The sequence below is a fragment of the Sphaerodactylus townsendi genome, linkage group LG01 (genome assembly GCF_021028975.2).
Source record: "Sphaerodactylus townsendi isolate TG3544 linkage group LG01, MPM_Stown_v2.3, whole genome shotgun sequence".
In the NCBI taxonomy this organism is placed as follows: domain Eukaryota; kingdom Metazoa; phylum Chordata; class Lepidosauria; order Squamata; family Sphaerodactylidae; genus Sphaerodactylus; species Sphaerodactylus townsendi.
The window spans coordinates 44,229,706-44,243,527 of NC_059425.1; the positions used below are offsets into that span (position 1 = coordinate 44,229,706).

Sequence of the window (13,822 nt, forward strand, 5' to 3'; positions counted from 1 at the left end):
TACAGTGTTACAGTTTTATCAAAGGAAAGACCAGAATCAGCATAAGGGTAAAAACATGTGCCAGGTTGCCATCCCTGGGTTTAACAGCAGCAGGGTTTTACATTAGTATTGGACAGTTTTTAATTCTGAGTTTTAATTTTCCTGTTTCTCAGTTTGGAGAAATTGCATGGCTGCCCAAGGCTCTGTAGTCCATGGAATGTACTACAATATGTTCAGGATATTTAGGAAGTTAGCTAGTGACAATCATATGCAGTTTATAAAATTCACTTTTTCTCCAAGGAGCTCAGAATGTACTGACCAGACCCCAGCCTGCCTTAACCTCCCAAACTGAATAAAATCAAGTGTTTCAAATCCATCATGCATATCTAGGGGACCGATTACTACAGTCACATCACAGTCTCTCTTAGACAGCACTTAGGATAACATGTGTAGACATTTATCCTCCCCAAAAAATAAACGCCAAAACAAAAACAAAATTCCTCCAACTTGCCCAGTCGAGCATACTCAGTAAGCTCCACACGCAGAATAAGGCCTCCCTCCAGCACACATGTAATATTTTATTTACTACAATATTTTTATTTACTACAATGCTGTGATAGAGTGGCATCTGAGGGTTTATTAGGAAGAAACTTTTATTTTATTTTTTTTACCAATTCAGGCCTTTAGGTTCTCCTCATAGTTTAGACAGGCTTCCCTCCTCCCTTTAAATTACTGTACAGAAACTAAACCCCCTCCTGCTACATGGCAGAACTTCCTTAGTCATCAGAGTATGATTCTTTTCAACCACTGTCCTCATTCCTGGCTTCCTAACTTCCATAGTTGCTTATCCCATTCCTTTCTCAGCAAGGAGCAAAGGATTCAGTATTGAAAGGTCTTGTGAACAGACACACATAAGCAGATACTCTATTTTCTAGAGTACATTTTGCAAGTTTATGTTCAAAAGAGGAGTTCGCACAGCACCCCTCTAGGCATTTCCACATTTCATTCTAGAATATCAGACCTACAAAGAGCTTCTGCTTGAAGAGGCTTAACACTTCTCAGCTTTGTGCTTCTTTGTGTTGTCTGGACAAGCACCTTATAGGAAATTACCAAAAACAAGGATAGATGCTACATGCATGGTAACATCAAGACTATAAGGCCCGCAACAGAAAGACCTTTGAATTTTAGCTGCTCATTGTAAATATATCACTAAATGGTATCACAAACTAGCAGTAGAATCCTCAGCTATTTAATTAAGAGATGAGATGCTCCAGGCCTCAACTTCACAAACTCAGAATGAGGGCTGTTCTCTCATCTGTGTCCTTGGATCTCCCTTCTGGGCCCCTCACACATGTACATACTGTGCTCTTTACAAAGCCAAGGAAAGGTCACCTACCCGACACTGTCGTTCATATTCTTTAATAATCACAGCAAAACGTTCCTCTTGATCAAAGAAGTCTATGCTTTGTGGATCCAGCATTCCCAACTAAGGTAAGAGAAGGAGATTTTAGATATACATAGATGAGGGATTGAGTGAAGTACTATGTTGAGTGAAGTACTATGAGCCCAAATGTTCAGAAATTGAAGCCTAAACTTGTAGCTTGATTCTAGAGACATTTACTTGGAAGCTATGCTGACTTCACAGACACATACTTTCAAGCAAGCAACTTCAACATGACATCTTTATTTTGTAATCAGTAACCACAGCACGGACATGAAGGCAACAGAAGCAAGACAGCATTCTATGAAGGGCTATGAAATAATCTGAGAGAACCAAATGTTGAATCACCTTCCCTTCAACAGAAGCCCAGTTCACTCTCACCTCTGCAGTTTTTACCAGGTATAGGCATCAAACTCTAAAATACTTAGGCCTAGTCACCTGAGTGAGAGAGTGAAGCCTTTTCGGATGATCTACGTTGAAGCCTGAGTGAAATGCTTGGGCACGTCAGTACATAGAAAGCTGCTTCATGCATAGACACTGTGACTGCTAGAAGGTCTGAATGGTACTAGGGGGAGAAAAGCAGAGGGACTAAACCAAATCACTTCTGGAGGAACATGGTAGATGTAAAAGCCTTTAAGGCTCCAATACATACCTGAGAATGATCAACTGGCCCTATAAAAGGCCTAAGAGATCTCTAGCACTCTGGCTCTTTGCCAACAGAGACCAGACCCTCTCAGAAGCAAAAGTAGAGGGCCAACAGCCATCCAAGCCAACTGGATCAGGTACAAACCTGACCAGGGTCAGGCACAGATCCGCTCGGCTATGCTAGATGGGCTCCATATTTTGCACCTCTATTTGAGTATCAGTTCAACAAAATTGTGAAGTCAGAATGCAAAAGAAACTGGTCAAGAAGAAGAGTTGGTTTTTATACCCCACTTTTCTCTACCTTTAAGGAATCTCAAAGAGGCTTACAATGGCTTTTCCTTCCCCTCCATGCAACAGACACCTTGTGTGGTAGGTGGCACTGAGAGAGTTCTGACAAAACTGATACTAGCCCAAGGCTTCATGTAGAGCAGCAGGGAAAACAAACTAGGTTCTTCAGATCAGAGTCGTCTGCTCTTCACCACTACACCTCACTGGCTCAGGATGGCATGTATTAATGCAGAATACTGACAACACAGGAAAGGATGTAAAATAGGAGAACTGACTGCACAGACACTGAAAATGAGACAATGGATTTGAAAAAAGGACTGAAGACACCATTTTTAAGTGCAGCAATATTTTACAAGGAATTGACAGACAGTTGGGGAGGAGCTATGGCTCAATGATAGAACCCACACTTTCATGCCCAAAATTTCAGATGTTTTCCCTGGCATCTCCAATTAATGGGATTCCAGAAAGCCTTTTCTCTGCCTAGGTCCTTGAGGCAATACTGCCAGTCACGCAATCCTGAGCTAATGAACAGACTAATGAACAGGCTAATGAACAGACTTGGCATATAGCAGTTGCATATACTCATGGTGAAATGATTAAACAAGGAAGGATGTAATCTTATGCTCCTGCTGCATGTGCACAATTTATTTAAAGACAACCTTTAATCTAATTATTAATTTAATTATTCAATTTATAAATCGGTTTCCCCCATCAAGCAGGGATCAGAGCAGTCCCTGTTACATGAAGGATCATAGTCAAAAGAATACAATGTACTGGTTTTCCCTATGTCAGTAAGTTCAAACAGCATTCATGAAGCTTTGACTACTCAATCGCAACAATTTGAAACAAGTTACCTTGTCTTTCAACATGAAATCCAGATCCTTCTGTAGTTTCAGTACTTGTTGCTCAGATTCAGAAAGCTTTTGAGCCGCTTCTGCAATTTCATTTTGTAAGCGACTGTTTTCCTTATTAAACAAGAAAAAAAAAACCAGAACACCTTTGAAAATGCATACATGGTGATCTTGAGATTCTTTGTCTTGCTGCTTTTGAGTGAGGAAGCTACAGCAGAAGACTGAATGTAGAAGGTTGACACAAGTCAAACTGCTCCACGGTATAAACTATTTAAAAGAGATCCTAGAGCTACATATCTGACCACTACACTAACAAGAAATCTAAGAATAGCTTATACTTCTATTAGATTTCAATCAATGCCTTCAGCAGTGCTTAGTGGTAGATACATACGAGTACCATTTTCTCAGCGCTTTTGTATCTGAGGAAAACAAGAGCCTGAGGATCTCTTTCATTACATACTCTCCTGTCCTTTATATTCAGAAATAAGGAAAAGGTTTTTGGAGCCAATACTACCTAGGACAGCTTTTTTGTCCGATGATGAGAAACTGATTTTCTTATTATCTGATATTGATTCCTATGTTTCTTACAAGATGGCTCTCTTTGCCCTGGCAGCTAGGAAATTACAAGCAAAGTATTTAAAGCGCTGTTTCAACTGATGTTCCAAAGTACTGGAGATTAATTTAGACTAGCTGAACAAGCTGCAAAAACATCTGACGTGGAAAGTATTTGATGGGGAATTTTAATCTAGAGATTGCGAATACAAGTAATTTATATTTTAATGTAAAACTAACTTATTGTTTTAATTTAAATTACTGTTTTAACTAAGTTACTGTTTTAACTGCATGTATCTCTGTATTGTTATAGCCAATGGCTCAAACAATAAATACTTGACTGACTGACTGACCCAAGTCATACAATCAACGAAGTGGTCAAGAACAGTCTTCCTAAATATCAGTCCTTCAGAACACAGGTGTGCAATTGGCTAGGAGTACAATTCTCCCTGCTCCACTACTATTCCACTGGCAGGGAATTCTTGGTGTAGGCACTGAGTATACATGATCCCCATCCATCTCTAAGTGAAGTAGTACAATCCCAGGAAGGCCTTTGCCAAGAATGTACTTGAGCTCTTAATCTAGTGGGCCAGGCCACAGAGAAACCCTGTGATTAGTTATATGAAAAAGCTGCTATTCCAGCAGAAGTGAAACCAGATGTGCTACTGGCAGTAGAATGTAGCTTCCCAAGAACCTAACTTCAACTTTCTAACCATTTTGACTGAAGATCATTCTTGAAACATGGTGAAATTGTAGAAGCCTGATAAAGCTGTAGAAGTGGAAGAGATTGCTCAATAGGATTTTCAGTGTAATCAGGGGCACAATGCCCTGTACAGCTTCATACCCCTTCTCATGACTAGCAAAAGTTGAATAAGTTAAAGAAAAAGTTGAAAACATTCCCATAATTTATATTTGCAGAATTCACCCAGGCCCTCCACAGAGTGCACACATGTTCCTAGTTCAAGTTGCACATCTGCCATTTTGATGACAAGCAGATGACTGCAATAGCTACCTTTATCACCAAAGTCAGCTTTTCCCTTAGGATAGACTCTTCCCCCTGAAGAGATTTTATATCAGCTTCCAACTTGTATCTCTGATGATTCACTTGATCCAAGAGCAACTCTCTCTCCATCTCTACTTCAGACTTCAGACCAGTCAGTTTTCCTCTGTAATCTTGTTCAAGGTCTCTGTATTAAACAAAAATTACAGCAGATTAAATCTAAAACTTTCACCCATGTGTCATCATAGGACAAAGTGAACAGCAAGAAAAGACAGCGTAAAGTGAACACCAAAGAAAAAAAGATCATGCCAGCACTACACGTGACTCTATTGGGACTCTTACTGGGGCCTCAAAATGATTCCTGTATAGTAATGCTTCCATGACAGATTCCATTGGTTTTCATGGCACTATTTACACCTGATCTGGCATACGCAAGTATCATATACCAAGAGAAAGAGACCACCACCTCCTACCGAAAATCTGGTTCACATACTTCAATTTACTCTGATTCTGGCACTCCATGGCACTGTGGTGATCATCCACCTCTTTTAAAAGCTGCAGGTTTCGCTTCTCTGCCTTTTCCAAATCGATTCTCGCTTTGTCTCTTTCCAAGGAGATCTGTTCCACCTGAGCTCTGCAAAGACAATGCAAGGTGATGCTCATGATTCATCAAAGTGATCTAGATGGATCTGCAGCACATTATTGTATGCAAGTCCAGTGTCTCTCTCTTCCCAGGCAGTTCAGAGCACAGGTAAAAAGAAAAAAGTTAAAATTCAAAATAATATACGCTACTCAATTTGGATTTTATGAAAGCAATGACCAACACCCTGGCATGTGCACTGCAAATATTAACCCCCTCCAGAGTCATCATCTGTTTGACCCCTTCCGCACATGCAGAATAATGCACTTTCAATCCACTTTCAATGCACTTCACAGCTATAGCAAAATGCACTTGCAAACAATTGTGAAAGTGGATTGAAAGTGCATTATTCACAATGCCTTCTGTTATGGTTTTAACAGAATGCTAGTCAGTGAAAAATATTTCAATTTACAGCTATAATAGTATATTAATAATGTAACGGTCAATTCCACTCAAAGGAATTTTAAGTGGCAACACAATAAACCAGGTCTTGATTCTATATGATTACTTCGATGACTGAAAATGGAAGTGCGAATACCTGTGTATGCTTGTACTTCAGAATAAAAAGACTCCAACACATACATTGCCACAGTTTCAACTTCCCTACATCAATCTTGTAGAGCCATCACAAAATCCTAGTGCTGGTCCAACAAACAAACATAACCATGTTATAAACCCACACCTGCTCCACACCCAAGTACTGCCTCATGGAAGCCACTTCTCTTTAGTACAATTCCACATAGTTTTGAAACAGATAGGTGTGTACAGAAGGGAATATTTCATCCACATGTATGGACCCATTATGTGGGTTTTCCAATGCAATTGCCATATCATGCATAGTTCACTTGTCAAACTCACATGACACACTGATGGCCACCAGGTTAAAACACTTTAAAAAGGCATCAGACAAAATATTTGGAGAACAGAATTTGCATATTCAAAAGGCATAATTCCTCCAAAAACCAGGTACGGGGTGACATTTTGTGCCCTGTGCTTCTGCCCATAAGCATCTGGTTGACCACTGCAAGAAAGACGAAGCTCGACTTGAACTATGTGAAACAAGCGTAATAGTTTTGTGATATTCACACATTTATGGCAATACTGGTAGCCATACCACAGGAAACAAAAGCCATGGGGCATCTGATGTTTTCCCTGACCCATCCCACCATTCCAAAGAAAAGTAATTTACTCTAGATAGTGAAGTTCATGTCTACAGGAGGCAACAGCTGCTTGCTGAATTCCACTCTTGGAAGTCATTAGTTCATCATCAAGGACCATAGACAGTTCCAACAGGTTCACCTTTTCCTCCATGTTGAAATTCAAACTCTACAAAAATTCCAAACAATTTCTCTCAATAAGGGAAACTTAAGCAAGAATCTCAATTCTCTATCAATAAATAGTCAGGTTATCAATGTTTATGTAGGCACCTCCCATAAAACTGGCATTACCGCAGCCACAGGAATTTACAATCCAATACAGGCCGAATAAAACTACAGGGAAAGGGCAAGTTTTATAAAGAGGAGGTATGAGGTAGATGATCAAATATATATACAGACATATAACTTAATTTTTGCTTTTTTATTATTAACGATGTTCCAACAAAGACTTTACAAAAGAACTGGGGTTTAAGGGCTTTGACACAGAGACTAAGGCACAAAAGGGGGAGAATGACAAAAAGTCATAAGAAGAAGGTGCCACAATGATTAAGTTACTTTAAAATGCTTACTATAGATGTTGCTCAGATTGGTCTGACGAATAACAAGGCGGTAGCAGTTCACTAGCTGGATTTTTATTGGGTGGGCTAGTGCAGGCTTATTCAGAGGGGTGAGAAGGGAACAAAACATCTTCTTTATCTCATAACATGCTCCCAGAATCTATTTTCTGTAAAAACCACTTCAGTCATGCTAACGCTAGGGACATCCAGTCACTCCCTTGAATGTTTGACTGGAAAAAGGTTGAAACACAGTTGACTTAAAAATCCCCCCACAGCTAGAACATTTAAAGTAGGTGGGAAATTACAGAATTATAGAAACCTTAAGGATCTCCTTGCAGTTTTCAACACCTTCCTGGGCCCAGATGGAGACAACCTGCTCAGGACTTGCAAAGCCATCACCATCATCAATGCTGGAGAAAAAATTCAAGCCCACACAGCCAGATAGGAAAGATGGAGTTGTGCTTCTATGTCCATCTTTGAAAATCTAGAGGAGTCAGGTGGCACAAACAACAGACAAAGGTTAGAGAGGCTTAAAAAGCAGCATGATTTTAACTAATAGAGAAAACTTTCATTGTATCCAGAAAGTACATAGCATGTTAACGACTACAAGCATCTGGATTCCAACCCTGATTGCTTCCTACCTGAGCTGACACAAATGTAACTGGGCTGCAGTTTGCAATCTGGCTAGAGGCAAATTAAAGAATTTCAAAGCTTGGTACAGTTTAAACTTGTCCCTGTATCTTCTATCCAAATCAAGCTGGGAACAACAAGTGGATTCTCCAATAATCCAACTCCAATTAGTTATAGATTGTTGTTTTCAGCAGCATCCTTTTGCCCCCTTACTTTTGAAAGCTACTTATTCTTAACCAGGTCTCCCAGGCTGCATATGCATTTTGGATGTTCCGCACCACTATTTTTCCTAGGATTTGTCCAGGACACCAAGCAGAGGAAATTATAGATTAGGACTTTATTTCTGGGATTCTGACACTGGAAAGCAAGCTCCACAAGGCACAACATTATGTTTCAAGCCACTACCTCTGAGTTATTGACCTCTGAGTTATTGTTTAAAGCCATGGTTGTTGCAGGGGGAACCAAAGTATTACTTGTTCAGGAAAAGCTTCTGGTGCAGCCTTTTGGACTCAGGTCAGAGGATGCAACCCAGTATATGTTCTGCCATGCGCTGGACTACAGGCAGAGCCTTTTAAACATACAAGCCATATTTTTATGACCCTGAATTACTGTATCATTCTACTGCTCCCCCTCGCAGTGGCGTAGTGGTTAAGAGCAGTGGTGTAGTCGTTAAGAGCAGGTGTACTCTACTCTGGAGGAACCGGGTTTGATTACCCACTCTGCCGCTTGAGCTGTGGAGGCTTATCTGGGGAATTCAGATTAGCCTGTACATTCCAACACACGCCAGCTGGGTGACCTTTAGCTAGTCACAGTTCTTCTGAGCTCTCCCAACCCCACCTACCTCACAGGATGTTTGCTGAGAGGGGGGAAGGGAAAGGAATTTGTAAGCTCCTTTGAGTCTCCTACAGGAGAGAAAGGGGGTATATAAATCCAACTCTTCTTCTTCTCCCCACTGTTTATGCCTCCAGCAGCAATTGTCTGAACTCATCTCTATAATTCCTGACCTGGCTGGTTCAAGCTAGTCCAATCTTATCAGATCTCAGAAACTGAGCAAGGTCAGCCCCGGTTAAGGAGGGCCAAGGCAGGCCACGGTCACTACAAGGAGACAGCAATGGCAAAACACCTCTGAATGCCTCTTGGCTAGAAAACTCTAAGGAGTCACCTTAAGTCAGCTGCAACTTAAGAGCACTTGCTACCACCATCATGTAGAAGTGAACATGATTCTGAATTGTGCTGTTCAAGCACAGCAGAAAAAGATAATTCATATCCCACAAATCACTCATACTGTGAGAGGCACTCCATATTGCTTTCCTTTCTATGAATTATAAAAAGTAATAATAACACCTAGCATTTTATAGCACTTATAAGCATTCAAGTATATTTTACCTTGTGGTACTCTTTACAACCACCCTGTAAGATAAGTTAGTATAACAACCACCAGAGGGGAGTGTGAGGCTTAAAGAAAATGGGTCACCTAAGGATAACTGGCAACTCCATGATGGAGGCACAATTCAAACCAGGAATTTCCTGGTTCACCATTTAGTCCATTTCCTACGGAACTATTAATCACAGTGCAAAATCACAGCAGTTCTGAGCTTGGGGGAATATTTCAAGCCATTTAAAGGCCCAATATTAATGAACAAGGCACTTCAGCAGGAGCACAAGTAACAAAACTGCTTTGTATCTGGACTGATATTGTAAGCAGCTAAAACATAATTACATGGTAGAGTGCTTAGGGTGGTGAACCACGACTTTGGAGACCTGGGTTAAATGAACACTTGGGGCTGAGCCAGACACAATAGCCTATTATGCATGCAGGGCTTACCTCATGATTCTTTTCTTTGCAGTGGATTTTTCCTGTGGTTTTCAATGCCAACTGGGGATTTTCTTACTGCAAAGCTTCCCCAGCCAAATCACCCGCCACTGCTCTTACCCACCACTTGTCTTGCTGCCTACCACCTTTTTTCTCCATTAAAAAAGTACATTCTTTGAGTGCTCTGCTGACCGAGTGTGGGAGCAACTGCTGTAAAGTAGCTGGGGGGAGGTGGGGGAAGACAGGAGGGGTGAGCAAAGCCACAATGGGCTGACCACCCACAACAGATCTTCGCTTTTTCAGCAAAGATAATGGAAAAATAGCACTTAAAGAGATTTTGGAAGCTGTGAGTCTTCTCTGATTTGCCTCACAGTGAGTTCTGGATGGGGAAAAATGTGTGTGCAACCAAGAATCTGCCCCAAAGGGAATAGACGCTCACTGTGGGGCAGACCACAAGTGCATAATAGGCCAAAAAATTTTCATTTGCTGGAACTGAATACTGAACATTCAGACCCCTAACAGAACAAATTATTCCCTCGCACCAGTTTGAATAAGAAAAATGGCAATCGAGGTGGGGGAGGGAGGGAAGCTGAACCCCCTCCTTCCCACACACCACAGTTACAATCCAAATCAGGCCCCCATGACATCTGGGAGCTTAGTTCCCAGCAACTACAACCTGTGTATTAGAGTCAGGTTGGGGGAACTCAGACCCAAATTGTAGAAAAAAATGCATGTTTAGTTTGACCCTCAGCCACAAACCTCACTGAGAAGCCTCAGGTCATTCACCTTCTCTAACTTATCTCAAGGGGTTTGTAGAAGTATCAAGTGGATAAAGGCAGAATCATATATACACCCTCAGCTCCCTGAAGACAGAGCAGGATAAAACTGGATCAACAAACTGCTTTATTCTTCCTTCACAAAATTTTGTATCTAAGCTCAAACTATACTACTCAGTTTTATCTGATAATCAGGATTCAATTGTAAACTTTTCTTTAAAAGGGGGCATCTCTCAGAAACTGTGCTTTGACTTACCTGATAGCTTTGTGACCATTTTGGTTTGAGGGGTGTGGAAGATGTTGGATAAGGAACAGGGCTGTGGCTGAACAAGCCAAGATGGAATTCCTTGAAACTTACTCTTCCATCTCCATCACAATCCAATTTATTAAACAGTTCTTCAAGTTCCTGCAGAACACCATTAAAAACAAAGCACTACCACTAAAATATGTCAAGGAACAACATTTGACACTTCGCACACAATGTAGATGTATTCGGTGTTCAGTATCTGATGTAACTGTCATGTGACCTTGGAAACAGGACAATTCATCTTATTAGATCATTCTTATTCATAACAAATATATAACCTGAATAGTCCATCTTCTCAATAATGGCCCCTTGAGTAAGTAATGTTTTTTAGTTCAGTGAAACCAGCAACTAGCCCAAGATTGGCCTCATAAGCAGCAGCCCATTAATTGTGCTGATTCAAACAGAGTAAGTCGACAAGACATTTTTAAAAAATCTGCCATTTCCTTCTTTCAAATGTTCAAAGCACTGTACGAATAAGTATGGTAAAGGCAGCATTATCTCCATATTGAAATATGGGAGACAGTCAAAGAAAATGGCTTGTCAATGTTGTTATGGAAAATATATTGATATTATCTAGAGAGTTTATGACAGTGATGGCGAACCTTTTCGAGACCGAGTGCCCAAATTGCAACCCAAAACCCACTTATTTATTGCAAAATGCCAACACGGCAATTTAACCTGAATAACCCCCTCAAACAGGGGCCAGCCTGCTGTAGCCTCCAGCAAGTCCCACATCTGCCACTCTGCACCTCTCTAGCATCTCTGCTGCCTTGCTCCCCCCCCCCGCCCCCCCGCCCAGGTAGCAGCCACCTGGAGCACAGGCACCAGGCCCACCAGCCGAGTCCTTCCTGCTCGCTGAGGTGCATGTGCATCAAGTCCAGCGGCCCAGGCCAGCCTAGATGTGTGTGGGGGGCGCGATTCACATGATGAACTCTGTGTGTGTGTGCCCACAGAGAGGGCTCTGAGTGCCACCTCTGGCACCCATGCCATAGGTTCGCCACCACTGGTTTATGACATACTTAAAATCTGCCTTACAGACTTTCTGACTCAAAGTTCCATCTCAGCTGCTATACTATACCAGTTGTGAAGATGTACTGACAGTGCCCTCTTGTTATTTCCAACAAGGAAACAACTGTCCCAATACTAGCATCACTGCTTCCTCTCACACTGTTAACTGCACCCTGGTCCTCCTGCTTAAGGAAGAGATATTTTAGCACTACTGCCCCTGTATAAATGGATATAGGAAAAAATAAGGGGAAATGGAAGATGCTTAATGGGAGCAGGCTCTCAGCATTTATTGATTTGTTTGGATTTATATCCCGCCCTATCCCCAAAGGCAAGGCAAGTCAGTAATGTCAGCATACAATATTGGGGCTGCTTAACCCACCTCTTTTTTCAGCTCTTTGAGTCCAATGTTCTTACAAACAATAGCCAGCTCTTGCTTGTCAAGATACCCACTGTTTCCTATTCCAAGATCTTCCCAGATGTCCCGAACCTGATTCTCAGTCATATCAAAATAAGATCCAGAGGTTTTTCTGGTTTTTCTGGGGCCACCATCATCATCCCAGGGGCACACTGGGCCTGTAATATTAGACTTCTACTAGTTAAACAGTCATTAGTTTGCACGTCATTAATTAGTTTGCAAGTCATCAAGAACAGCTACATCCACACAAATCCAACCATTTCACTGGAAATATGACTCAGCCCTAAAACATTTTTCAAAATTCCATTTTTAAGTGTTAACTTGTCAAGTTGATTCTTCCATTATTCATCATCCCAACATGTACCTTACAGGAATCTGGGAACTTTTTTTGGACAGATATCCCAGTAGGGGCGCAGGCGAAGGCACAGCCTTTGCACAGGCTACACCTTCCCCAATCGGCTTACCTGCTCCTGCAGGCTGCCGTTGCGTTGTGGAGGCCAGGGGACACACATCCCTGGTCAGAGCGATGGCTCTGGAGACAGGAGGCCGGGGGGGGCATGTCCCCTGGTCTCCACAACGTGATAGAAGCCAGCAGGAGCAGGTAAGCCGGTTGGGGAAGGCGGGAGGAAAATGCCACTTCTGTTGCCATTCGCACAGCAGAGGGTGGAAGGACCCACTTTTGAAAAACCTCGTTCGTGGAGCGAGATTCAAAAGTGGCATTTCCACGCCACTTGGGCGGCGCAAGCACGGCTGTGCAAACACCTCCCCAAGGACTGCATTTTTGCCATCCCTGGGGTGCTGTATTCTGCCCGTGCGGAAACAACCTCTGTGCCAAAGCTTTTGTGTATATATATCTCCTCTGCCATTTCCACTCCTTTCTTCCAAGTTATTTATCTCCCATTTGCATCTCCTCTCCATTAATAAACCTTTTACTCTGTTTAAGTTTAAAATATGCCTCAGTATTATTATTTGGTGTGCTTTATTAAGGGGTTTGCAAAAGAAGTTAAAACAACAGACATCCTTCACCTTCTGGGTAAGTTACAAGGTTGAGAAAGAGTGTTTATGCCACCATTTCTTAAGCACCTCAGTCCCTGAAGGGAAAAAAGCAAGAAAAATCTGACAAGACAGGTCAAGGAGTGGTTTAGCTGCCTGAAGAAGTTAAGAAGGTGAGGGGGTCCATCACACCCCTCTTCCTTGATATAGCGCCAGTCTGCCTACTAGGAGAGGCGCTTACCCAGAAGACAGGTCCACTGCTCCTATCCATCTTCTCACTGTACAATTTTCAAACACAATAAGCTACCCAGTTTCTCAGGCTGTAATTTAGGTCCAGATCCTATTCCCAATTCGGGGAAAGAGAGTGGCTACAGTTTTATAGATTTAAGAACTAGTGAAGTATTGATATGCTGAAGTTCACCTTCCATGATTATCATTTGACTACATGAGGGAAGGAAGTATCCATAGTCAGATCACTTGTCCATCTAGTTCAATACTGTTTATCTTGATTGATAGCAATTTTTCCAGGCCATGAGCAAAGAAAGGCCTACAGCATCTGGATCCTGAAAAAGCCCACTGAGCTTTTGCAACTCAAGCAGTTCTCCACATTAAAAAAAATAATAATAGCCTTATCCAAACATTTTCTTAAGTATGTGAATTTTTCCTACCTTGACCCTCAAATAACTCATGTAGTGGTTCTTTATTGCTTTCAGCATCTTCATCCGATTTAAGGCTCTGCAAAGCAAAGGTTTGACACTTTTTATCCAGGG

At 41.7% G+C, this 13,822-nt stretch overlaps 1 protein-coding gene across 5 annotated transcripts in view; it reads right to left on the minus strand.

The window, feature by feature from the left end:
* NINL (ninein like) overlaps positions 1-13,822 on the minus strand; it is a 64,383-nt gene that overhangs the window by 20,691 nt on the left and 29,870 nt on the right. For all 5 annotated transcript variants that reach the window (XM_048519689.1, XM_048519670.1, XM_048519663.1 and 2 more), the window contains exons 5-13: positions 13,721-13,787; positions 12,024-12,217; positions 10,586-10,735; positions 7,430-7,594; positions 6,586-6,722; positions 5,250-5,390; positions 4,769-4,943; positions 3,208-3,318; positions 1,376-1,465 (exon numbers count right to left, since the gene is read on the minus strand). In XM_048519689.1, coding sequence (XP_048375646.1) covers positions 1,376-1,465; positions 3,208-3,318; positions 4,769-4,943; positions 5,250-5,390; positions 6,586-6,722; positions 7,430-7,594; positions 10,586-10,735; positions 12,024-12,217; positions 13,721-13,787 — 1,230 coding nt within the window. The remainder of the gene's footprint in view (positions 1-1,375; positions 1,466-3,207; positions 3,319-4,768; positions 4,944-5,249; positions 5,391-6,585; positions 6,723-7,429; positions 7,595-10,585; positions 10,736-12,023; positions 12,218-13,720; positions 13,788-13,822) is intronic.